The 26,038-nt window shown below is 42.1% G+C and overlaps 2 protein-coding genes across 3 annotated transcripts; both read right to left on the bottom strand.

Annotated features, from left to right (window-relative positions):
* Nucleotides 1–1,283: 1,283 nt before the first annotated feature.
* LOC119654901 (peroxisome assembly factor 2) lies at nucleotides 1,284–12,591 on the bottom strand. The gene is made up of 4 exons (XM_038060528.1): nucleotides 12,327–12,591; nucleotides 2,889–4,118; nucleotides 1,532–2,777; nucleotides 1,284–1,470 (listed from the first exon to the last, which is right to left on the bottom strand). Exons 1-4 carry the CDS (start codon nucleotides 12,333–12,335, stop codon nucleotides 1,325–1,327), a joined length of 2,631 nt encoding a protein of 876 aa, XP_037916456.1. The 5' UTR covers nucleotides 12,336–12,591; the 3' UTR covers nucleotides 1,284–1,324.
* Nucleotides 12,592–19,109: 6,518 nt separating this feature from the next.
* On the bottom strand, nucleotides 19,110–25,639 carry LOC119654783. 2 transcript variants are annotated; one of them, XM_038060327.1, is made up of 6 exons: nucleotides 25,423–25,639; nucleotides 21,078–21,182; nucleotides 20,607–20,980; nucleotides 20,412–20,545; nucleotides 20,062–20,350; nucleotides 19,110–19,989 (listed from the first exon to the last, which is right to left on the bottom strand). In XM_038060327.1, the coding sequence occupies exons 2-6, from the start codon at nucleotides 21,137–21,139 to the stop codon at nucleotides 19,895–19,897; spliced, it is 954 nt and encodes a 317-aa protein (XP_037916255.1). In that variant the 5' UTR covers nucleotides 21,140–21,182; nucleotides 25,423–25,639; the 3' UTR covers nucleotides 19,110–19,894. The 2 variants fall into 2 exon arrangements, with proteins under 2 accessions (XP_037916255.1, XP_037916254.1); XM_038060326.1 differs by having other exon boundaries at nucleotides 20,607–21,035; nucleotides 21,101–21,182; nucleotides 25,423–25,637.
* Nucleotides 25,640–26,038: the final 399 nt, after the last annotated feature.

Here is a 26,038-nt window from a genome sequence, read left to right as displayed (position 1 = left end):
ATCGGCGTGTTGGAGGTCCCGCCAACTGAAGACGACGGACAAATGCTGCCACCACCAAGTATGGAAGAAACAATGCAATTCATCGGCTTAAAAATCATAAGTCGGCAGGAGGAATTACAGCCGAATTGGTTAGATATGGAGGCGACCAACTACACCAAGCGGTTCATCAACTGATGTTCAAGGTGTGGGACAGCGAATCAATGCCTGACGACTGGCAACCAGGCATTATCTGTTCCATACACAAAAAGGGAGATATCACGCAATGCAGCAATTATAGAGGTATCACGTCGCTGAGTACCATCTATAAGATATTCTCCACTATCTTGCTAGGCCGGATAGCCCCATATGCTCAGAAGATCATTGGCCCATACCAAAGAGGCTGTTGGAATATGGACAACAGTTGCACCATCTTTTCATCGATTTTAAAGCCACCTATGATAGGATAGCCAGGGTAAAACTGTACACAACGAAATTGATAAGACTGACTAGGCTGACCCTGAGCAATGTGCGAGGCCAGATAAAAGCAGCAGGATCACTCTCAAGACCATTCGACATCAACAGCGGTCTACGACAAGGGAATGCCCTATCATACGTCCTCTTAAACCTGGCCCTCGAGAAAGTGATCCGTGATGCTGAGGTAAATGCAAGAGGTACGATCCGTTTGAAGTCCACTCAATTACTGGCCTATGCTGACGATATCGACATCATGGAAAGAACCAGCCGAGACGTACAAGCTGCCTTCATCCAGATCGAGCAGGCGCTGATTGGCGCGAGATCTTGGGCTACACATCAAGGAAGGCAAGACAAAATATATGGTGGCGACGTCAACACCGAAAACCAACCAACCAACAACATCAAACCGCACTAGGCAAGCGGAAAGAATAAAGATAGGAGACTACAACTTTGAAACCGTTGATAATTTCCCATATTTAAGGTCGAAAATCACAACCGATAACAGCTACGATGATGAAATCCGCGCACGGTTGTTGTCAGCCAACAGAGCCTATTTCAGCTTATAAAAACTGTTCCGCTCGAAACGTATCACCGTAGGGTCCAAGCTCTTACTGTACAAGACTATGATCTTGCCAGTCCTCATGTATGTCTAGGAAACTTGGGTTCTTAGCAAGAAAAATTGCGAACTTTTGGCCGCGTTCGCCGCCCCGCAAAACCGGGATGTCTGGAGTTCCTTATTAAGGCAGGCCTAAACCGAATACCGGTTGTTGCGCCGTTGATGATGATGAATATTAGCCTAAAATCAATATTTTAAAATAATAAAACGTTCGGAATTTTGATTCAAAGTAAACTTTGTATATTTGGTAACCAGTCAAGAACTGTACGTCACTTTTAACTTATTAAAATAGTCTAAATCCTTTTTGCTTACTGAAGGAACAAATTTACCATACGCCACTTCAAAGTCTTCTAGCCTCACTATAACCTGGTCTGGGGTCAGTTCTTCCGTTTTCAGTTTTCCTAGAGATGAAACTGAATTTAATACCGAATAGCAAGAAACTAACATTCCTTCAAATCTTACCTTTTAAATGTGCATTGATAGTTCTCCTCACGGCCGACAGCCAAGCATTCGAGCAAATTGAATACAAATCCGCACCAGTCATATCCTCCGTCAACATTTCAGCTATCGCAGCGATCTCCAAACCTTTGAATAAGTTAAACTTCTTCATTTGTGCCTTCAGCACAGCAATCTTTTCGTCTTTGGTTGTGCAGGGACCGACAAAGAACATTTTGTCAAAGCGTCCTGGCCGGAGAAGAGCAGGATCTATGAGATCTGGTCGATTTGTTGCCGCAAGAATGAAGATCTGTTTGGATGGATCATTCATTCCGTCCATTTCTGCGAGAAGTTGACTCACTACGCGATCCATCACACCACCCGAATCACCGGCAACGCCACGATTCGGCGCTAAAGAATCTAATTCATCCAAAAACAGGACACAAGGAGCAGCCGAACGGGCTCGAGAGAATAGTTCTCGTACGTTTTGTTCACTCTGCCCGACGTACATGTTCAAGAGCTCCGGTCCCTGAACAGACAAAAAAGCTAAATTGCATTCAGTTGCAACTGCCTTAGCGACCAATGTCTTTCCTGTACCCGGAGGACCATAAAGCAATATTCCAGATCGTCTTAAGTTCTTGCCAAGCAAATTAATATGTTTCAGTGGTAAACCGATACTACTCTGAATCTCATCCTTTAACTTCGCTAACCCTCCAATATCTGACCATAGGACTTTCGGCACCTTAGGTGCTCCTAAACTGGTAGCAAATGACTTTTGCATTGCATTCAAGTTTTTATCGAAATGTTCGGACCGCAATCCTAGTTTGCTTCGTTGAACTTTCATGTCGCGAACTGCATTGTCGTAGAGCAATTTCAGGTCACCCAGTAGAAAACCTTGTGAGAGATCTGCAATTTCTTTGAGGATGGTTTTTGTATATGACCAATTGAAGAACTTTTGCAAGTAAAGTTCACGAGATCCACGATGAAATAGCGGTATTCGATCTATGTTTCCTTTGTTGAAAATTTCTTCGTTATACAACTCTTTTATGTGAAACCATTTTAGGGTTTCGAAGCGTTGTTCTTTGGTTAGGGAGGGGATTTGAATTACTTCCAAAAACATTCTATGTATCATTGGTTTGAGGTACTTCTCGTTAGTCAGAGCAACAACTATAACTGGATAGGAGCGGTCTTTGCTATAGAGCTCCTGTATTTGGACTTGGAAGGATGCAAGTAAACGCAAATCTTCATTTCCTTCATTGTCAATGCCGAATATCTGAAATAAATTTATCTTATTAACGTTTTGGGCTGCAAATTTCGAGATTTTAGATGAATTATAAAAAAATAATTAAGTATGGATGAACGTAGCAATCAAGAATGATCTCACCTCAAAATTATGGAAGCAAATCAGCAAAGGCTGGCATACTATGTTCTTCGTAAAAACCGCTTTCAGCTTCAGTTCCGTATGGGATGAAACCTGTGAAACAATCTCCGCGCAATCGACCCCATACAGATGCATTCCCAAATCTTGTGCCACTGCTTTCACGAGCTTGGTTTTTCCACTCCCTCGTTCACCTTGCACCAAGAACACCGGAAAAATGTGCTTTGATGACAAACAGGCGGAATTTTTCGGTAAAAACGCTGCTATCGAGCTCCTCAACTCCAAATAAAATCGTGAAAGTCCGGCTGGATAGCTCTCGACCATTGCAATATCGTCCAGTATTTGACGGGGCAAGTAATGAAATTGGCTGGTAGTGTGGATTAAATTAGTGAAATTTTTCGCCACAATAGCGTGCGAATGGAAATCGTTGTCTTTGACTTCCAAATGAACGCAGCGAAAGTATACGATCCTTAAATAAGCAAAAACATGATAGTACTGAGAATACGTGCTCGTTCCTAGGAGCTTTTCATTGACTTCTACTCGATAGGTGTATCCACGATGCATTATTCGAGGTGTGTTGAAAAAGTTGCCTAATATCAAGTCAATCACGTCGGTCGGCAGCTCATACGGATTACTAAGCATGTAAACGTGAGCTTTCGTAGCGATCGGCGGAATATCCTGATCCTCTGCAAACTTATCTAATTTCACCCAAAAGGAGTCATTAAATTTAAACCGTTCCATCAAGTTGCCATAGAAATTCTCCTGTACGAATATACAATTTCGCTGACAAAACGGCAGAGGTAGGAGCTGCATGATGATTGTCTGTGGATTTATGTTCAACATTTGTTTAACGATGTCCGGCTTTGGAACGCTTCCTCTTTTTGATGCTATGGGGCTCTTTCCGCTCACAATTAAATTAACGAAATTCAGTTCGCGACTTTCGGTGTATTTGAAGAAAACATCTTCACTTGCAAACATCACATGCTCAGACTTGATAAATTCGTTTTTAGTCAAAAACTCGTAGAGTTTATTGGGTATCGGGATGAGTTTGTATTTGTCTCGAAAATGTCGCTTGTAGCGACTTAACAAGCTGATGATGAGAAACGCTGGATAGATATACCATGCGTAGCGAGGAAAGATAATTCTATTCGCAACTAGGTAAGACTTAATGAGAGCTCGTATTTGAGGGTCCAGCGGCTGCAAAGGTGAAGCTTTGCTGATCGATGACTTCTTTCGCTACAGAAAATAAAAACAAAAGTAATTTCATCAATGTACTTTCCAAATATTTAAGAATAATTAAAATGCAGGAGGTATTTATAATTTTTTTTCGATTATGTGGCTAACCTTGAGACGTCCTACATATTTAATGTAGACCCCAATGTAGGGAACATCGCATAAACCACACCGAGCAAATTTTTCGACTTCACTAAACCGCCTACACTCAACTGCCCTGCGCCATGTAGCTCAAGGGCGACATATAAAGCGGCCTCGCTGGTAAAAAGGATTTCACTAAACGTCTGTTGTTCTGGCGACGAAGGCACCGAACTTGATGTTGTTCAACGCATTAATAGTGCTAAATCCGCTTTCGCCATTGCTCCACACTAATGTTCTCTCTCTATACTGTCACATGGAAAGTGACTATCACCGTTACACGAATGCTTCAAACTTTAATCAACTCATGTGTCCGACGTGTCGTCGGGGTATTCTGGCCTGAGACAATTGTAATGCCCACGACTTCGCAGCATCATTTAGTTCGCTTTGTCCGATGACAAGCTGACGAGAAAGTCCATTTGCTCACATGCAACATATTCCTTTTTCACATTTTAGCCCCAATTTAGCTTCTCCATTACACTCGTTCCCATCCCAACCAATAACAATTTTAAAATGATAATTTTTATTTTCAATTTTTTTTACAAAACTTTTAGTTTTCCACCGAACCCTAAAATTAATTTACATAAATATTTTCATAGATTAACTATTTGTCCAACATTTCGGAAGCGTTCATTAACGTTTTTTCTTGTTGTTTAGACATAGACTAAATCATGTTGTATATTACAATATGCATTACTAAAGCTTGTATCTGGCTAAGGCGCATGCTTGCAAATGCGAATGATCAGACATAGTGGGACTGCTATTGGGTGGATGCCGGCTCGATGAAGGACGGCTGGCACAGTGCTTGAGAATTAAGTTAGAAGTAGCGGTGAATGCTCTTCGGATATGAATTGCCGAGAGCGGAGGGTGTCGTTGTAAGTAGCAATTTTTCCCTAACTTAAAAAAAAGGAATCTAGTGCTGGCGATAGTGTGACTTCTGAAAAATTGCATGAATCATTCGAGTTTAATTTGGACATGACATTTTTTAAAAAAAAAACGGTGTCCGGATAGCTGAATGGTTGGAGCACAAGGCTGTCGTACGGAAGGTCGCGGTTAAAATCTCACTGGTGGCAGTGGAATTTGTATCGTGATTTGACGTCGGATACCAGTCAACTCAGCTGCAAATGATTGGATTTTTACGCCAACGATTATTATTATTAAACTGTTTGAAATAAGCAAGTAAAAGATTGGGGCTCTCGAGATTTTCACTTGGTGTAGGAGATTCAGTATTACAAGTGTCCGAAAAGAAACAAAACGAGGTCGGCTTTTGTTTTTTTGGATTTAACCAAGATTAAATTTTTAGGGTCGCGGTAGAATAGATATCGTTGTTTTACCTTCTTCCCGAATTCAAAAAGAATCGAAAAGGGGCCATTTTTAAGGTTTTGTGTTTACACAAAAATTATTAAAATCGGTTCAATGCCTGTCTGTCCATCTGTATGTCTGCCACACGTAGTTTACTTAGAACCGGCTGAACCGATTGTTACGAAATTTGGTGAGAACATGTGGTCTGTGGGTCCCTTTACATGCAGCGAATGGTGCCTTTTGTGTTGAATTTTAAGAGGGGCTCCCTATACATGCGAAACGAGGGCGTACATTTTTTTTCACAGAACATGGTCATGTGGGGTATCAAATGAAAGGGCTCAATTAGTATTTTCCGAAACTGATCTTTTTGCGGATGTTGAGTGAAACATATGGCACAAAATGTGTGACACAAAAAGTGAAACAGGTCTCGTTCTCAGAACCTACCCAACCAAACAATCTGAAAAAAAACATAGTGATGCAACTATATGAAATCGAAGCCTTCCTTTCCCGGAAAGCCCCCATTAAGTTCATCTCAGGAGTGCAAAATAGGTCAATTTATTGCACCCAAGACATGTATGACGTCATCATCATATAAAGTGAACTTTAATAAACGGCGAGATCGTGGGAACGTTTTAGTTTTGCTTTTTTGATTTTTTTTAGTATTTGCATTTCAATATCAATTACTCCAGGTAGACATGTGTATGTATATGTATATGCTAATAAAGCTTGCCGGGAGTAACCAATACAATAGACATGTGTGTTCTGGTTACCAGCGGTTTTATGTACCTAACGTATATATGTATGCTTTTGTGCACGGAGTAAAGTGGAAATGCGTGAAGATGCGTTACATCAATTTAGATGCGCACATATAAATGCATGCGGTAATAGACAAAATTTGTTTATTTAGGATGATGTTGTTGTTGATTTGTACAGTCCCTGGCCATATTATTAGCCGCACTCCAGATTCTATGCAAAATTTCAATTACCGAGTGTTTTCCAATTTTAGAATTTATTAATAGACACATTTATTAATTTGTATGTATAATATACTTAGTTATCTAATTGTTAACAAAAATAAAATCTTTTTAGAAAAAAATATGTTTGGCTACTCGACGGCCAAGTTTTGAGGCCAGGTACGTCCACTTCGAAAGACACAAAAATCGAATTTTGTTAGTTATTAAATTTTTATTTTGCACTCCATATTTCTTAAACCACTACACATTCAATGAATATTTAGCTATAACAATAATAATAACAATATTAATTTGACTTTTTTATCTAACACGCAAAAGTGCTGTCCGCACACGCCGGTGGTCGAGACAGGAGAGACCGGCTTATTTCCATGCGGTCTTTTCCTGTCCCAACCAACGGCACTTTCTCACCGGTAGTCCTCCACTCCCGTGGCGAGTTCTAAAACGAGTGGAGAGTTCCACGCCATCTACTTGTCCGCATTCGCAACATTCGAAATAAATTTCGAATGCTGCAGATCCTGCCGCGCCACATATGTATTTATTAGGTGCTAAAGAATGTTGAAATGTATGCCAAAAATATGGTTGAGCCACATTTTGTCAACGCAAGGTTGTACTGTATCCTGAAATTGAGGGTGATGGTTGTACTCATAGTTTTTTTTTATAGGAGCTATGTTTTGGTTGTGATCACCTCTTTAGCCACTTCTTCATCAGCTCCCACACATTTTCAATTGGGCTCATATCGGGGCTATTAACCGGCCAATTCAATAGAAGAATATTCTGCTCTGGCAAATAAGTTTTCACAGATGGCGCCGTGTGACAGGGAGCCTCATCTTGCATGAAAGTGAGCTGGGGAACCAACCGAGTTTGCAAGACTTCCTCATACTGATCTTACGTCATTCTGCTTTTTACCACGTACAAACGTCCAGTACCTTTGTTGCTGATGGCTGAGCAGATCATAACCTTTGTAGAGTGCTTCACAGTTTGAACAACGCAATCGTGCATAGCGAGTTTCCCACAGAAGATGAACACAAAATCTTTATACCTGAAGCGCCCGGCTTAACATGTTTCCTCTGCCGCCAGGCCCTTTTCCCATTCGAATGCTCTATCCAGTTTCAATATATTTGGTTTTAGCTGAGTCCCTTCCATTGCTAGGTATTTTGCTAGCCTTAGGTGTGCATTATAGCACTTCAAAAAGGAAATAAACTACATAAAAGACACGACGGTGAAAAATGGATATAGTAGGGAAGAAATAGACAGAATCTTCTTCTTTTTCTTCAGCCTTTGTCCCGTTCACAAGCGGGGTCGGCTCGTCGTGATCGGCTTCGCCATTTGGCTCTATCGAATGCCTGATCTGGGTGCAATCTCGAGGCTTTCAAATCGCCATCCAGCGTATCAAGCCACCGTTGCTTAGGTCTGCCTTTTGGTCGTTTACCATCGACTTCGATGTTCAGACCAATCTTGGCAAGTGAATTCTCATTTGCACGAACTGCGTGACCATACCATCGAAGACGCCTCTCTCGCAACTTTTCCACGATCGGTGCAACCCCATAACGATCGCGGATATCCTCATTTCGGATGTGATCTAAACGTGTGACGCCACTAGTCCAACGTAGCATCTTCGTCTCCATTACCGCAAGACGCCGTTCATTGTCTTTTATGGTCGACCAACACTCAGAACCATAGAGAGCGACTGGACGGACGACATTGCGGTAAATTTTAGATTTGAGACGTTCGTTGATACGTCGATCACAAAGGACACCAGTTGTGGAACGCCACTTCATCCAGGTTGCGTTAATGCGTGAAGCAATTTCATAACGCAGTTCTCCATTGGCTGATAGCGTTGACCCGAGGTATTTAAATCGCTCAGTTCTGGGCAGATCACTGCCGCTGACAGTGATTGTGCCTGTTTCATGGGGATCGGTCGTCAAAAATTCAGTTTTGTTTAAATTCAATCTGAGACCGTGTTGCATGAGGCGATCATTCCATTTTTGAACAAGTTGCTCGAGATCATTTTTGCTATCAGATGCTAGGAAAACATCATCTGCATAAAGCAGTGTGTAGGGCGCTGGACGTTGGATATCCCGTGTGACGGTGTCCATAACAAGGACAAAGAGGAGTGGTAAGAGGGCACTTCCTTGATGAACACCAACAGAGACACGAAGCGGTTTTGATACACCCGCCATACTTCGAACTTTACTTTTCGGATCGTGGTAGAGCAATTGAACCCAGCGCACGAGTTCTTCTGGCACGAAGTGTTGTCGTAAAGCATACCAGATGAGTTCGTGTGGTACACGGTCAAACGCTTTCTCTAGATCCAGAAAGGCAATGTAAAGAGGGCGATGCTTCTCACGGTGTTTCTCCATGAGTAACCGCGCAACGTAAAAACAAAAAAAAAAAACAAGATAGAATGAATAGGGACTAACTCACAACACTCTACAAACAGCAAACCACCTATCAGAGCGAGCATTGCCCTCGAAGCATCAAGTCAATGGTAGCAAGGCATATAGTGGAAGAGGGACACAGCGTAACGATGGACAACGTGGATATTATAAAGCGGATGTTTAAAACACACCTTTTGGATGCAGCCAAAAGCATATATATCATCAAAGAAGGGAGGCAGGTAACCTTAAATCACGATGAAGGAAGCTCCGCATCGAACTTGGTAAAAAAGGTATGCAATAGGTAACAAAAAATAGGAAGAAAAAACGGGAAGGATAGGAAAAATGGAAAACAATTACATAGTAATTAGTAGAGTTAAAAGTTACCGTATAAATAGACGTAGTTTAAGACATTAATTAATTAGGTATTAGTACTGATGAAGGAGGCACCTGGTCCTCGAAACAATTGTATGCGAAAGGAAAATACACACAAAATCAGCACATTCAGTCATATAAATGTATCACTGCCACACTTGAGTATGTTGCTGATACCGACAAAAGCAACGTTGCAAATAAATGACTAATCGAAATCCCCTTGTCTGACAGCATTGTGGCTTTCACTGAACAAAATCTGTTCCTCCTTGCCACTGTTCACACCGTCTGGAGGTCTAGAAATCTCGCTCAACTGTTTTCGATCGTCGCTGAATTCTCGTGCGTATCCGATCAAAATCCTCAACAAGTCAGGCGCTTCGGGTATAAAGGCTTTGTGTTCATCTTATGCGAGAAACTCTCCGTGCACGATTTTCCATTCGTACGTAGCTAAGAATGCAAAATATTCCGTCATATTTTGTCAAACCCCAAGATACACATATGTACCTACAAATCAAGGACATAAATACTGTGTTCACCCTAAATAAACAAACATTGCCTATTACCGAACATACATGTCTATTATATTGGTTACTCCCAGCAAGCTTTATTAGCATATACATATACATACACATGTCTACCTGGAGTAATTGACATTGAAATGCAAATAACTAAAAAAAATCAAAAAAACTAAAACGTTCCCACAACCTCGCCATTTATTAAAGTTTACTTTATATGATGATGACATCAGACATGTCTTGGGTGCCATAAATTTACCTAAAATGCGAGACTTTGACCTTCTATAACTTTGTTGATAATAGTCGGATTGCCTTCAAACTTTTCAGGATTATGCCCTATATTACCGTCTATGCTGACGTCAAATTTCCAAAACATGCTAATATACTATTATTAACTTTATTTGTGCAGATATCGGAATGGGATGTATTTTAAGGCCTAGGTCACATTAGGTTTCAGATTTTTCGGTTAGATAAGTTCTGACAACGGGACCTATTTCACTTTTTTTGTGACACATTTTGTGCCCTACCTCCCCAATGTCAGAAACGAGATCATGTTACGAAAAGTGCTAATTGAGCTCCCCTTAAAATTCAACACAAAATGGCGCCACTCGCTGCATGTAAAGGCACACACAGACCACATATTCTCAACAAATCTCGTAGTAATCGCAGACAGATATTGAACCGATTTTAAGAAGGTTTTGTGTCTACACGCACTGACAAAGTGGTACGCCACCCTTCCATGACTGTCGTCAAAACCTTTATTAGTTCGGGATCATTGCGATACAGATGTAGGATATTGATTAGCTAGGTGTGCGATCTCGAAATGTGCATTCAACCTTCCATTGATAATGGACGTTACGAACTTGTAGTGGGTTGGTAAGCCAGTAATCGGTATTGTGTCTACAGGGTTCTGCACCGTGTCCTTTTTATCCTCGAAGTGAGGAAAGATGGGAATTCCTCAGGCCTACTAATGGTTTATGTCATGTGCCAACCGACCATGTATACTAGTAAGCTCTTTATACCAGAAATTCTGCACTCGATCGGGACAAGGACTCCTCCAATTCTTCAAGCTTCAGCGGCAATCCCGATTACCCCCAAAGTCCACCCAAATATTCCCTTGCTTCAGTTACCAAAAATTGCACTGTCTGTTCGATCTGTTGGGATTCCTTGACTAGTATGAAAAGAACTCCGCTACCTCCTCGCTGAAGTCGTCTGGAGTGACTTTCGCCATACCGTCGCAACCGACTGCATGGGACAGAAAGATTATTTATTCAAAATTTCAACTATAGTTGTCTCAATGGGGATGGCATAGTTCCGGCAAATCCTCTACACTTTGTTCTTCACCACGCTGTTGACATTGTCGGTGTTGATTTGAGTCAGCCTAACAATGGCTTAGTGAGCCGCGCCGACGTTCCAGACGAATTTTCCATGGTGGATCTCTTCGATCACTCAAACCAATAACGCGAAAGGGCATGTTCGCAATCCAACAGCCGCAACAATACACAAATCATTGCAGATATCAGCACACAGTCGAGATGCAATCTCCTCATTGATTTGGGATAGAATTCTCCGAGTTGCTGGAAATGCATAGCGCCTGTGAATACCTGGTCTATGTAAAAAATCCATTTCCGAGAGTTCTATACATGCTCCTTGGAATTCGTCCAGAACCTCAGTGGGGACTTCAGCTGGACGGGTGGAGAAGAGTGCTTTGGCGAGTATTGAGTACTGTTACCCGCAGTGCAGCGTGGTGTTGTTGATGCCTCTGCCCCCATCGACTCTTGATCACTAATTCCCGCGATGACCTCAAGACGCTCCCTGATGTTGGCCAGGATTATGGCGCGGTACTGGTCCGCGACTCGCTACACAGCCATTTGCGTATATTGCGGGAAGCGTTCGACGCATCTATGGTGCAACCAGGGGCGGTAAGATGTTGTATTTGCACCCGGCGTTGTTGAGGTAGGAGCAGATGATAAAAAAGTTTATATCGTCAATCTACTTCATCCACTACCTACGCAAACCGGCTGAAGTAGACACCGCAGATTCTGGCGAAACAGCTACAGGAGGCGGAGCAATGCGTCGAAAGGCTCTACGGTTAGTAGTTTCGATACTGTGCTGTCCATTACGGGACCCCGACCCATTCATGAAGTCAGACCACTACTGCCGGTTATCCCTACCGGACCTTAAGGCCGCCAGGAGCAAATTTGTTCCCGACATACAGGACGGCTACCACGACAGTAAAGCATCTACCCAATGTCGATCATATTCTAAGTAAATGGGATCAGAATGGCACACATTATTCAATATTATGGAAACCATTTCATAATTCTTGCATCCAAACTATTATGGACATGTTGGATGAGCTACCCTAACAGAAATATTTCTTAGGACATTCCGTCCCACCTGAATGGTCAAATTAAAAAGGTATCGAAGAATCTCAAGGTTAAACACAACACACCACACAATCTCAAAGATTAGCATCTCGAACCGCCTTTGAACGAAAAGTAAACTGGGCTGTACTTTGTACTTTTGACTTACCATTTTCATTATGAATTCCGCAGATAAACCCGACCGTGAAACTCAACAATGGCTCAAAATCACAAACTTCTCCCCAGCATTTCGTAATAATCACAATCTTTGTTGCACACGCAAATCCCTCTTCGCCGGAAGACTGAATGTTACAGCGACACTTTTTTGGCAAACGCACAAAAACTCCCGCACATTGCACACTTCTGAATTGACCAACTATAAATAAACAGCCACTGACAGATGGGAGCCGTCCCGAATTGAAATTGTCACCTACCTCTGAAAACGTACGCGGGAGCGAACAGCAAGCTTTCGAAGAAAGAGATGAAATCGCAATGTAAACAAACTTGTTTGCAATAAACAGCTGTTGAGTAGGATTCAAGTGCGCTGGAAGATATTTTTTAAAAAGTTAAATTTGATACAATGATATTTCTATATTTTATAATTTAAATCAAAGAAATTTATTACCAGCTAGAGAAAGTGACATTTTCCACATTCAGCTAGACAAGCAGGAAATCAGTTTAATTCAAATGAAACAAACAGAAATAATGTAACATATATTTTTAAAATGTTAATTCGTATTACTAATTTACAGATGAAGAATAAAAATATAACTGAAAAACAGCAAAATCAGCGTACAAAGCTAACAACCCACTGCAACAAAATATCCAAAATGATGAAAAGAAGTCGGGAAACCGGAAACTGAACGCTTCAGGCATGAACGGTTTTATATAATATATTGCTACATAAGCACATTTGAGTGGCAATCGTCCCATTTGTACCTGACTCGTAACGTGTATGCAACCAACCAAAATCCTCTAACATGTTTGCCAAGAGCTAACCTGAATGGTAGCAGTTCGTCGTGATGAGGGCCGGGGTTCTTGGTTCGCAAATTTTATCTCCCTGTCAAGACGTAGATTTTATCAAGTGCCTTGACTCAATAGTAAAAAAAAATCTAAACCCACCCGGGGTAAACTACTCTAATAGAGACGTTTATTCTCGAGGTGGTTAATATCACCGAAAATTTCTACGCAAAAGGAGCTAAACTGCTAAAAGACCCAATAAAGGAGGGGACGAAATCACAAACAAGCTAACACGAGCGGGATGGACGAGAAGGAACTAGCCCGGAGCCGGTTCAGGCATCTACGCGACGAGTGGCCCCCGTCTTCTTTCCTTTTCATGGGAGGCCAGATAACATGTCCGAGCCAGCTTCTCGCCACTCCAACTTGCTTTGGAGCACTACTTGAGCGGAGCAGGATAGCCACAACGACAAATTTCCCTTCCGTGGCCGAAAATTGACGACTCAAATTTTAAATTTGAATGTCAAACTTGAATTCCAAACCTCGAAAGCGGACAGGAAAATTATATCAATGTAACATATGGTATTATACTATTATTAACTTTATTTAAACAGGTATCGGTATGGAAAGTATGTTGAGGCCTAGATACCATATGCATAGATCGCCATATTTTGTTTCAGACAGTTGGGTTGGGTAGTTTCTGAGAACTGGTCATTGAAGTAACTAACCCTTTTCGGACCACCGCTCTCCCCCTTTACGACCAATGTCAAAACTAATACCGGCTTCATAAAGTACTAATTTCATTTAATACCCCACACAACTATACTCAGTAAAAAAAAAATGCTGTACCCCACCTTTACATGTATGAAGACCCTCCATTACACTCAACGCGGGACTATGTTACTCTCTGCATGCAATGGAATTCACAGGTCCCACCCCAATATTGTATTGATTGGAGTAACCGTTTCTGATATATAAGGTGTGACGGACAGACAGATAGACTGCCGGACAGACAGATCACGTGTCCCACCCTCTTGTTGAAAACATCCAGGGGTTATTCTCCCAGCAAGAGGAGAGCACCGACAAATTCCAACCACCTCTGAATGTGACGGCAATCCCGCCAGTCACCAGAGACGAACTGCTGGAGATTTGTGGTAGAATAGGAGACAATAAAGCGCCGGGCCTGGACGAAGTACCGAATAAGGCCCTTAAGCTTGCCGTGAAATCCAGGCCGGACATGTTCGCTGAGTTGTTCGAAGCGTGCATGTCCGAGGGAATATTTCCAGCGGCATGGAAGCGACAGAAGTTGGTACTTCTGCCTAAGCCTGGTAAACATCCAGGTGAACCATCGTCATACCGACCCATATGTCTTTTGGACACGGTGGGGAAAATGTTAAAGCGGCTAATCTATAATAGATTACTCCCGGTTGTTGAGAGCCAAGGCGGCCTTTCAAATCGGCAGTATGGGTTCCGAAAAGTCAGATCAACTATTGATGCTTGGTTACTGGCTTGGCCGAAGATGCAATCCACGGAAAGGGTAGTACCAGCAAATATTGCGTGGTAGTAACCCTGGACGTGAAAAATGGTTGGTATTCCCGCCTATCTCGCTGCTATCGTCGATAGTTACTTAACTGAAAGGAGGCTCTGGTATGACACCGATGACGGACCCCAGGAGTACGTTATTTCCGCAGGTGTCCCACAGGGCTCCGTATTGAGCCCACTACTGTGGAACATCATGTATAACGATGTACTTAATCTTCCCCTTCCGGAGCAAGCCACAGTGGTGGGTTACGCTAACGACATAGCGCTAGTTGTTGTCGTAAAGCATCTCGAAGATGCTGAGTTATACTCAAGCGAGGCAATCAGTGCTGTCAAATGCTGGCTAGAGAGCTCTGGTCTGACACTTGCAGAGGAAAAAACAGAAGCGGTCCTCATCACGAAGCGCCGGAAGAGAAATTACGCCTGTGTTAGAATCGGGAATCATATCATTACTTGGACTTCGCAGCAAGATGAACCTCCAGCTGTGTTCATCGATGCCTTAGACATCGCTATAGGTGTTGCTCTTCATCGAAACCAAACCTGACAGCCTTTGACCTTTTTTTCCAAGCAGCTGAACATCACTCAGCGGAACTACAGCACTTATAATCGTGAGTTTTTCGGCCGCGTAGCTCGCAATTAAATAATTCTGGTATGCTTTTGAAGGCACAGTATTCGCGGACAATAAACCAATAAACCAATGCTTTAAAACAGAAGCCCGACAAAGAGTCCTCTAGCCTAATCAGCCAGTTCACTTTGTCACGTTTTGTCGATTTTCCAGCACGGGACGACGCAGTTGTTCAGAGCCTTAAGACCAAATACACATTTAGGGAGTTTCCTATCTTCGCTCAACGATCAGTGTATGCTGCGAGTCTCTCAATGAATCCCAACAGAGTACAGTTTTCGGCGACGGAAGCGAAAGAATATTGGAGTAGGCTTTGGGGATTACCCGCCCAGCATGCTGAGTCGATCACCGCCGAAGGCACTCGCCATCGTACTATGCCGAGCATGAACTTTGCGGATGTTACCGAATATGAAGTTCGACGAGCAATAAACAGCTCAAAGAACTGGAGGGGCCCCAAGTCTGGATTGTGTGCAGAACTTCTGGTACAAAAAGTTCACTAGTACACATGGTAGGTTAGTACACAGCATAAATCAGATCATTAGTCGGCCGGAGGAATTTCCTAAGAAGGGAACGGTGTAGAATCCCGCAGACAAAGACCGATTACTTCTTCACCAACCCTCTACAAACTCATAACGTCCATTATTAGTGGAAGGGTCAATACCCACCTCGAGACCAATAACATTCGGTTTGAGAAGTAGGAGAGCTGTCGAGTCGGGTCAAGGGGTTGCAAAGAGCAACTCATTATCGACTTGGTAGTTGAAGGATAAGCAACTAGAGGCCAAACAAACGTCTTTAGTTACTATATCGATTATGCCAAGGCTTTCGACGGCGTGCCGCATACCCGGCTAATCGATGTCCTATGTCTGTATCGCATTGATTCGAAACTAATAAAGTTTTTGGCGAAAGTCATGCCAGGGTGGCGCACCACCTTATCAGTCCGTTCATCTGTGGATGCCAATACCTCAGAACAGCCTACATGCTAAGTGCGAGCTGACACACTTGATTCACTTAGATATCAGGCATCAAGTCTGTTGCGAATAGTAGACATGTTCAGCCGCGATATTCGGATGGAATTTGAATTACATAAGTGTCGAACCGAAGCTATCCGCAACATCATCACGACCCGCGTGCCGAACTGGTGACATTGGTCACCAAATTATGGCCGAAACAGACTTCTACAAATACCTAGGAATTCGGCATGGAACACATGCTCGAGTTCGTGATCTGAAGGATGCTCTGCTATCCGAATTCACGCTACGTGTAAAGCTGATACTGAAATGGCATCTCTCGGGAAAGAATAAAATAAGCGCATTGAATGTATTCGTTATCCTTTCACCGGCTTACGCATTCGGAATATTGCGTGGACGAAAACCGACCTGGAAAGTGTTCAGTGGCGACTACGTACTACTATGTCCAAATTCCGAATGCATCATCCAAGTCAGACCAAGAGCGGTTCGACGAATGGGAGTCACATTTCGTTACATTTCGTGGGAAATTCTATAAAACCACAGCAGGAGTCTCCATGGGCAACCCAATGTCACCACTGGTGACGAAAATGTTTATGGCATATGTGGAATCAATCATTGAAGAAAAGGGGATAATGCCGGGAATTTGGTTCAGTTATGTCGATGATATATTTGCCATAGTGGAAAAGAACAAGGTCGACAACACGTTAACAGAAATCAATTGGATACACCCGAAGATCCAATTCACAATAGAAAAGGAAGAACATGGATCTCTACCATTTTTGGACCTACGAGTAACATAAATAAAGAGTGTTTATACTTGATACAGCAATGAAGAAGTCGAAATAATCGAAAAACTGATTAAGAGAAAGTAAAACCAGATATGGAAGAATCAACATTCAACATTCTTCGAACAAGAAAGCACTCTAGCCGATACAAAATGGATGAGCATACCATTGTCCAAATACTTTTATAGAATAAAATCTTTTCTAGGAGAGACGCCACCCTTAAAAGACAATTAGGGAGCGAAAAGGACCCATTAACGGAACAGGAAAAAGTGGGATTTACAAAATCAGCTACAATGATTGCGAGATGGTCTACATTGGCCAAACAAAACGCCTCATCACGACTAGGTTCCAAGAACACCTAAAGGAAATAGAGAAGGGAGAAAGACGAAGAGCGAACACGGTGCGTTCTTCGGTAGCGATGCACGTCATCGAGGAGGGTCATTCTGTGACGAGGCCAAATCTGGAGCTGGTGCGACAAGTGAATAAGGACGCATGGGAGAGCTTGCAAATATTGCGAAAGGATGCGTCAAAACTGATGAACACAAATGGAGGGAATTGTGCATCGAGGCTAACTAAAAAACTCGCTGACAAACATAGGGACCGCACCACCCACTAACTATTGATAATTGGTGGCCATTAACCCAAAAATTATAAGATCATCCCTACCTGCATATGGACCTTTTTACCTTTTTCTCTTTACCTTTTAGAATGTGTACCCACATACGGATCTTTAACTTTTAAACACCTTTTTACAATTTGTACCTACAGACCTTTAATTTGTTTTATTTAAAAACAGGAAAAACTTCCCAATGATTTAGTAGTTTAAGTACTGAGGAAGAGAGTATGTAGCTCTTGAAATACATATTTACTAACTATTAAAATATATTGTAGTTGGAGAAAGCTACCTAGTTTCATTTTTATGTGTAAAGCTGATACTGAAATCGCATCTCTCGGGAAAGAATAAAATAAGCGCATTGAATGTATTCTTTATCCTTTCAGCGGCTTACGCATTCGGAATATTGCGTGGACGAAAACCGACCTGAAAAGTGTTCAGCGGCGAATACGGACCAAGAGCGGATCGACGAATAGGAGTCGAAGGCAATGCATCAAAGAGCGGATGGAATTCAGAATGTGTGGTTCGGCGTTGGAGACTTTGGACCATCTCATTTCTGGCTGTACTGTAATGGCAACAGTGCAATAACCAACAGGCATAATGCTGTAAGATGATTCACCAAAACCTTGTGCATGGCCGGTTTACCGGTATGAGCTGCACGCAGTACTTGATGCTTGATGCACGTATTGGGATCGCCATGTACCACACAACAAGCCTGAGTGCTGTTAGTTGACACGACTTAATAGCAACATTCAACGGAAGTACGTGAAGAAGCAGGTGAACTTTGAGCCAATGGCTCGAAAAATCAAGGACATTTGGCGTCTCGTGAAAGTGGTTGTAGTTCCCAATAATATTGTCAGCTAGAGATATTGTACCTAAATCCCTCACGACTTGCCCTGGTATCCTGGGGCTCTCACAAAGTCTGGTTCAAACCATACGTGGTCGATAACACGGGGAGTTCTCAACATATTCGCCCACTAACCTACCACCGACCACCAGCGCCCCTTTATCTTTTAAGTAGGTAGAATCGTCCGAACCTAAATGCTTGGCATTTAATGCTAGTATTAGGCTAAATCCGGCGTCTGTCGAGATTGTAACTCGGAAACAATAATTAAAAATATGTTTTTACCAACAAACTCTACCCCTCCCCAACTGATGTCAAGACTGAGCCCTACTTTAGAAGATTTGATACTCCACATTGCTGTATTCGGTGAACAAATGTACACTCACTTTTTGCCTTTATAGGAAACACTCTTAAATTCAACGTAATGAATGACGGTACTCACTGCACGTGTGGGGACTCACATTTCTGAAGTGTTCACCTAATTTTGTAAGATAGCCCGACAAACAGTGAACCGATTTGAATAAAGTTTTGTTTTCGACAAAACATTAAAAAGAATTGAGCTCTCAACAAGCGTAAAACCACCATTCACACCAGAGCAAGAGAGTTTATTATAAACACATGTGATATTAGACATATGTTTTATTTTGCCTATAAAAATGCATGTCTCATAAGATGTTAGTACCAAAATATAAAATCTTAACTATCTTTTTCTCTGAATTGCATGATATAAACTCTGAGTAATTGGGCAGAAATCCTTAAAGCTAAGAAACAATTTCATGATAAAAGGCTTTTGCATTTTGTTTTAAACATAAATGAATTGTCAATTCTACTAATTTTTCGATATAACTTAAATTTTTTAGAATAACAGATTATTTCATAATCCTTTCGTAACAAAATTATTAACAACCATCACAGGGCGTACTTGTCTGTTCCTGGACTCAATAAAAAAATCAATAAAATTGCGACAAGCTAATAAAAGCAGAAATATTACAAATAACATTCATAGCAACTCATCTAAGGTCGAAACAATTGTCATTTTTATCTTTGAACTAAAATGTGTTCCCATATATTTGTTGTACTGCAAAGTTGTTATCCCACGAAAGTTAGACTTAACACAGAAGATAAAATGAATTATTCAGACGATTATATCGTTCCCCAAAAACTTATTACTACCACGACTTTACATTTATGACGATGAAACTGAATCGCATTCCAGTCCATAATAAATTAAAAATCGACCCAAATTGGCCTTGGGGATTTTCTGCAATCCACATAGAAGTTAATCGAAGGCACTGATTTTGAGCACAATAAAAATATCATTTCTCGAAATAAATGCACAAAATAAACAAGTTTTTTCACTTTAAATGCTAATTGATCTGGAGGAAACCGCACCGCAAATGCGGCTCTTGTTACTTTAGAGGAAGACCACTCTTGCTAACCAATGTTTGCAGACGTTCCTTGACAACCTCTCCAACATCAACATCATCCCCCTCGGCCGTAGTATCTGGGAAATCAAACGTAAGGTTTGAGAATAAGTTATGGTCGACCCTTCTTCTAAATTACAACCCACACTCACCATTATAATAAACTAATTCGACTAGATCCTTAGTGTCCGGGCAGTTTGTCACGATCTTCTTCAATGCTCGGTAAAATTGCAACGTTATTTCTCGTTTCATATCATACATTTCACCAGTACATGTCAGTCGATAGGTGAGACCTTCGTAAAAGCTCATCATTGGTGTGGCACCTTCCAACACAACGTACCAAGTGAGATTTTTCTCAGGGCCGCATCCACTAACTCGATATACAGCATTTTTAAAGGGTCTTTTTACACCGCCTCTATCTAAAATAACAGTCTCCAGATGCTGAAATGTTTTCAAAACTCATTTCTCAACATTTATCCTAAACACACATTCCAAGTCATACCTTAACGGCGTGCATGGATGAACTCTGAATCTTTGGCTTAGTGTGCAAAGATTGCGGAATCAGAATGAATAGTTTCTTGATAGGTATGTACACACCTTCAGTGTCTTCATAGTCCTGAATACGTTCTGTCAATCCTGTGCAGAAAGAAAACCTCTATTAAACCTCCACTACAGAAGCTTCAAGCAATGAAATTACCTTTCGTTTGATGCCCCGTTTCAGGGAGCTCCAAGTGAAGGTATCCATGAAAATAGTTGGATGCCATACCAGTGCCATAATCTAAACCCGAGCCAGAACGAATCCACCTAGCCAATTCTACGTTAGTGTATGTGAAACATAAGATCCGCAGGACAATGTACGGCAATGAAATAACATTAAAACTTTTCAAAATGTACTCCCAGGCACTGTCATCATTTCTTTGTATTAAAAACAGTACAATTATCAAAACAGGTAGCATATAATATGTGCGAACATGGCTCTTGGCCAATGCGTAGGTACACACTGAGAGCAATCGTCGATTTGGTGGATAATGCTTCCAGTGCACTATATATTCGTAGGAAGCTGTAAGCGCCCTGTAAAGTAATTCTGCTCCAATTAAACTAATCGCAGTTAGGAGTTGAGCGTAGGCTATAAGTAAAAATAGATTCGGATATAATCAGATGAACTTACATTCTGCGAAAAGCGAAATTTACCAATATGTATCCAAGATTCTTCCCCTGCGTCAGCCACATGATGGCTTACGTTGCTATCCATGATGTTCTATTCGAACTTTATCTGGAATAAAGAAATCCATTAACAAAAATGTTGAGATTCCAATGCTCAAATGAGGGAGTGCTAAGTTCGCCACCCACTGGATGGTGGACCGGACCAGTTGGAAAACAACTTACTATCACGGCTTGGCCCATGGGGGTTCCGTGAATGGCGGACTTAGGACTCCCTCAATTCCTAAACAAAATTTAGTTTAGCCTCGGCCAGCCTTAGGCATGAATTTCCATTCGGCGGTTTTGTCCTGAATATAATTCATACACACGTCGTGTTTTTGAATTTATGTAAGGAAACAAATACCACCTTGTAGCCACTTCGGTCACGCTGCTCCCAGGACAGAGGTGAGGCAGCGTCTGATGAGTTGCCTTTGCCCTGGACGAAACCGCAAGTATAAAAATGATGTTTGTTAAATTGAAGCTGAACACCAACTGATATTTTAACTTTTAAGAAGAGATCATCATCATCAACGGCGCAACAACCGGTGACCCGCCCACCGTAACCTATTGAGCCGGATTTTATCCATAACTTGAGGGTCATGGTATCGCTCATAGATTTCGTCGTTATGTCATCCTCATCCATCCGCCTACACATGTCGGCATCGTCAAAGAACGATGCCTAAACCAATACTCGCTAGCAAGTAAGTTAGTTTTATTGCACTAGACCTAAGTAAATACATAATTGTTAGGAAGTAAGAATAAGGAAAAGATGTGTATTTTATTGCTTGCATTGTGACCCTTTAAAAGGACATGTAACTGCAAGCAAAGAGTGCACTCTTATTCAAGATATTAAAGTGAAGAGTTACATTTGAAATTATTTGTTTTGCAAAGGCGAATCACGGTCGGAAACTCGTGATCATAATTAGGCTACGGAATCGTCCACTCTCATCTAGGGGGCCAAAAATTCTTCGGAGGATTCTTCTCTCGATCGCGTGATCGAGTGATCCTGCTGCTTTTATCTGGCCTCGCACATTGCTCAGGGTCAGCCTAGTCAGTCTTATTAATTTCGTCGGGATACCGAATTCCCTCATGGCCGTGTACAGTTTTACCCTGGCTATGCTATCATAGGCGACTTTAAAGTCGATGAATAGATGGTGAAACTGTCGTCCATATTCCAACAGTTTTTCCATCGCTTGCCGCAGAGGAAAAATCTGATCTGTTGCTGATTTGCCTGAAATGAAGCCTCTTTGGTATGAGCCAATGATGTTCTGGGCGTATGGGGCTATCCAGCCTAGCAAGATAGTGGAGAATATCTTATAGATGGTACTCAACAACGTGATACCTCTATAATTGCTGCACTGTGTGATATCTGCCTTCTTATGTATGAGACAGATAATGCCTCTTTGCCAGTCGTAAGGCATTGATTCGCTGTCCCACACCTTGAGCACAAGTTGATGAACCAATTGGTGTAATTGATCGCCTCCATATTTAACCAATTCGGCTGTAATTCCATCGGCTCCTGGCGACTTATGATTTTTAAGCCGATGAATTGCACGGACTGTTTCTTCTATACTTGGTGGTGGCAGTATTTGTCCGCCGTCTCCAGTTGGCGGGACCTCCAACTCGCTGGTGTTCTGGTTGTTCAGTAGTTCATCAATCAATCCATCGCTCCAATATGCCCATTCTGTCGGAAATCAGATTTCCCTCTTTGTCTCGGCAAGATGAGCATCGTGGTGTATAAGGCTTCATCCTGCTGACTTTTTGGTAAAACTTACGCGCCTGGTGCGGTTGCTCCCTGTACTTTTCTAGTTCATAGACTTGTTGGTTCTCCCGGGTTTCCTTTTTTCCGTCTGTGAAGTCGCTTCTCCGCTCGCCGGAGTTCGTGATAAGTCTCTCCGCGCGCCCGCGTTCTTTGAGAATGCAACATTACTCGGTATGCAGCATTCTTCCGTTCCATTGCTAGCTTACATTCATCGTCAAACCAGCCGTTCCGACTTTTTTTTAGCCGTATCAATAATAACGTTCTTCAGGTGGTTGTGAAGATCATTTGCTGATGCTTCGTCTCCAGGAACTCTATTGATTGCGGATATTGCGGCACCCATTTCCCTCTTATAGGTGTTGCGGCTTCAGTATTCACTCTCACCTGATTGTCAGAGGGGATTGTAGGTGGTGTCGTATTTCGAGCTCAGAGCACCATGCCAACGAGATAATGGTCCGAGTCTATATTGGCCCCCCTATATGTTCTGACATTCATCAAGGCTGTGAGGTGGCGACGTTCAATCAGCACGTGGTCAATTTAGTTGAAAGTTGTCCCGTCTGGAGAGGGCCATGTATGTTTGTGAACCGCTTACCGCGCAAACCAGATACTTTCAACAACCATTTCGTGTGATGCTGCTAACTGGATAATGCGCAATCCGTTATCATTGGTATCCCTATGTAAGCTATGGGAGCCAACGTATCGCTTGAATACTGGCTCCGTCCCTACTTGACTGTCGAAATCTCCAAGTATGATTTTGATATTATACTTGGGACAGGCTTCAAGGGTCCGCTCAACTGCCTCGTAGAAGGTTTCCTTCTCCGACTCTGCAGTCTCCTCTGTAGGGGCGTGAATGTTTATGAGGCTTATATTTCCATAGCATAGCCTTTCGTTTATATGATATTTTCAATGCCGATAACACCAGGTTTCATTTTTTAGCTGACTAAGAAACCTACTCCGAGCACATGGTTTACTGGATGGCCGCTATAATATATGATGTAGCGGCTTTTCTCCAGGAAACCGGTGCCTGTCCATCGCATCGCTTGCAACGCTGTTACATCAGCCTTATATTGGGACAGGGTATCGGCTAGCTGCTCAGCAGCATTCGGTCGGTACAGGGAGCGAACGTTCCATGAGAAAATGCGCAAATCGTTAATCCGTTGTCGTTGCCGGGTTCGTCGTTGTAAAATCCATCCTGTCCGAGGCTCCTTCCGGGGTTCGTAACATCGGTTTTCCGTGTAGGGTTGTCAGCCCTACCCAACCCCTAACCTGGAGGATCAGTTGGTACATTTTGTCTCGTTTTTAGGCGCAGGAGACTCGCCTTCATCCTTCTCCGTCTGCAGTTTTTCATGAAGAAAGAATTGAGCGATCACCACGTAGAGGTGGAGATAAGGTTTAGTAGTAAAGCTGTTGGTGTTGGTTCAGCAGGCGTTTCCCAGGTTTTATGCTCCATCGTGGGTACCAATCCACGTTTCGCCCTGGGACCTATACTACCCTTTGACCGCAAAATATTGGCTGGGAAAATGCTGAGATGATGGGAGACTGGGACGTTGTTTAATGCAAAATCCATCCGAATATCACGGTTAAACATGTTTACTATTCGCAACAAACTTCTAAGGTGGTTGCCACTACCAGCATACAATTTGATGTCATTTAAGTACAACAAGTGTGTCAGCTCGCACTTAGCACGTAGGCCATACTGCTTCCTACAGAAAAAATATATTCCAATAAAATCTATCAATCAATCAATCAAGCGTTTGTAATTTTTTGGCCAAGAACTGGAGTTTTGAAATTTATGAAATTGTTGAGAAAATTTTGAATCTAGCTTGCAAAAACCTATATAAGCTGATAAGAGCACATTTAGTATTTGGAAGCCATTATCAAAACATGAATTTCATGCAAGTCCTGCATAAATCTCGCATGGGCGAACCCCTTATCATTTCACGTAATAAATCATTACCAAATGCCCCGTAAAGATCGCAGTTTGCAATATATGAAACAATTTTTCTCATTGTTTTCTTTTTGCGACATTATTTTAAGACTTATCGCGCGAAAATGAATCACCATCAACCAAGATCGTTGCAACATCAGATTCTCAGACGTGCAGAGCACACAAATGGAAATTAAGACTATTAAGCTTCAGACGGAAAGAAGCGAAGCAAAACAAATAAATCGAAGTTACCGAGAAATGCTCCAAATAAATAGGCGTCAAGTTGAATCAAACAAGTTTTTTCTTAAATGGATTTCCGCGAAAAAAGAAATTGGCGTCAAAAGATAATTCAGGCGAATCATGCCCGAAATAAACATTTTTCTTGGAACAAAGCTTCATCAGAATTATCAAATAAATGCCAGCACGAGTCTGGCCGCGGTATCAGGCCCCAACTGCACCGCTAACACGTACTTAATTCTTAGAATCAATGCAATTCACGGTCGGCGAAATAATTCAGTAGAATTTCTTTATCACACAAGCCCAACTCGCGCAAGACAACTTTGTTTATTGCGTTTTTGCCACAATGCAAGGTGTCGCCTACAAATTGCCGGCATATCGCCCACTTACCACGACCATTGACTTCCCTTGATATTCTCCACAAACTAATCACAGCCGAAACACTAAATTTGCAGAACTATCCACTGGAGCTGCCCAAGAACTGCCCGCTGCCCCAAACGCGCTGAACCGACTTTAACTTTCTAATTGTCGCGAACGGCGAATCCGCCGTTCAGATAAAACCAATGCACTAAAATCCGATGCGCAATGCGTCACGCAAAAAAGTTCAAAAAGTTGGACTCACAGTTAGATACTAGACAGCTACCACACTCCCCCTTGCCCCTCAAGGAGAGAAATCAGTGCGAGTACACACGATTTCAAATTGTTTTGCCCTTGAGCATGAGCGAGATGTAACGAAAATCCGATCAGCTGTGTTTGACATACCGCCCGGACATGCCAATGGATTGGTGCGATTGGCAAGTTTTTGCTTATGCATAAGTGAATACGTGAAACAATTTTTTGCCATATGGGTGAGCACGCCGTAGTACCAGAATAGCAAAAGCTCACCGATCTCTCTCTTACCAATACGATTTGACGAAGATTATCCCTTTTCCTTGTTTAGCGTCTCTGATGTGTACAGATAAGCTTCTGCAAGCACATTTGCAAGTGGGGTCATTTTTGTAAGGGT

This window comes from Hermetia illucens, chromosome 4 (assembly GCF_905115235.1).
Source record: "Hermetia illucens chromosome 4, iHerIll2.2.curated.20191125, whole genome shotgun sequence".
NCBI classification, from domain to species: Eukaryota; Metazoa; Arthropoda; class Insecta; order Diptera; family Stratiomyidae; genus Hermetia; species Hermetia illucens.
Note: the sequence above shows the minus strand (reverse complement) of the source record. Positions and strands in the feature narration are given on the sequence as shown.

What these genes read in the sequence shown, in the direction of transcription:
- LOC119654901 (XM_038060528.1), bottom strand. An exon ending in TTTGCTTCCATAATTTTGAG is followed by an intron (nt 2,778 to 2,888) that starts GTGAGATCATTC and finishes AATTTATTTCAG; the next exon opens with ATATTCGGCATTGACAATGA. An exon ending in TATCAATGCACATTTAAAAG is followed by an intron (nt 1,471 to 1,531) that starts GTAAGATTTGAA and finishes TTTCATCTCTAG; the next exon opens with GAAAACTGAAAACGGAAGAA.
- LOC119654783 (XM_038060326.1), bottom strand. Translation starts at nt 21,161, where the DNA reads ATGGATAGCAACGTAAGCCATCATGTGGCTGACGCAGGGGAAGAATCT. An exon ending in CATCCATGCACGCCGTTAAG is followed by an intron (nt 20,351 to 20,411) that starts GTATGACTTGGA and finishes AAAACATTTCAG; the next exon opens with CATCTGGAGACTGTTATTTT. An exon ending in CGAATTAGTTTATTATAATG is followed by an intron (nt 19,990 to 20,061) that starts GTGAGTGTGGGT and finishes TTGATTTCCCAG; the next exon opens with ATACTACGGCCGAGGGGGAT.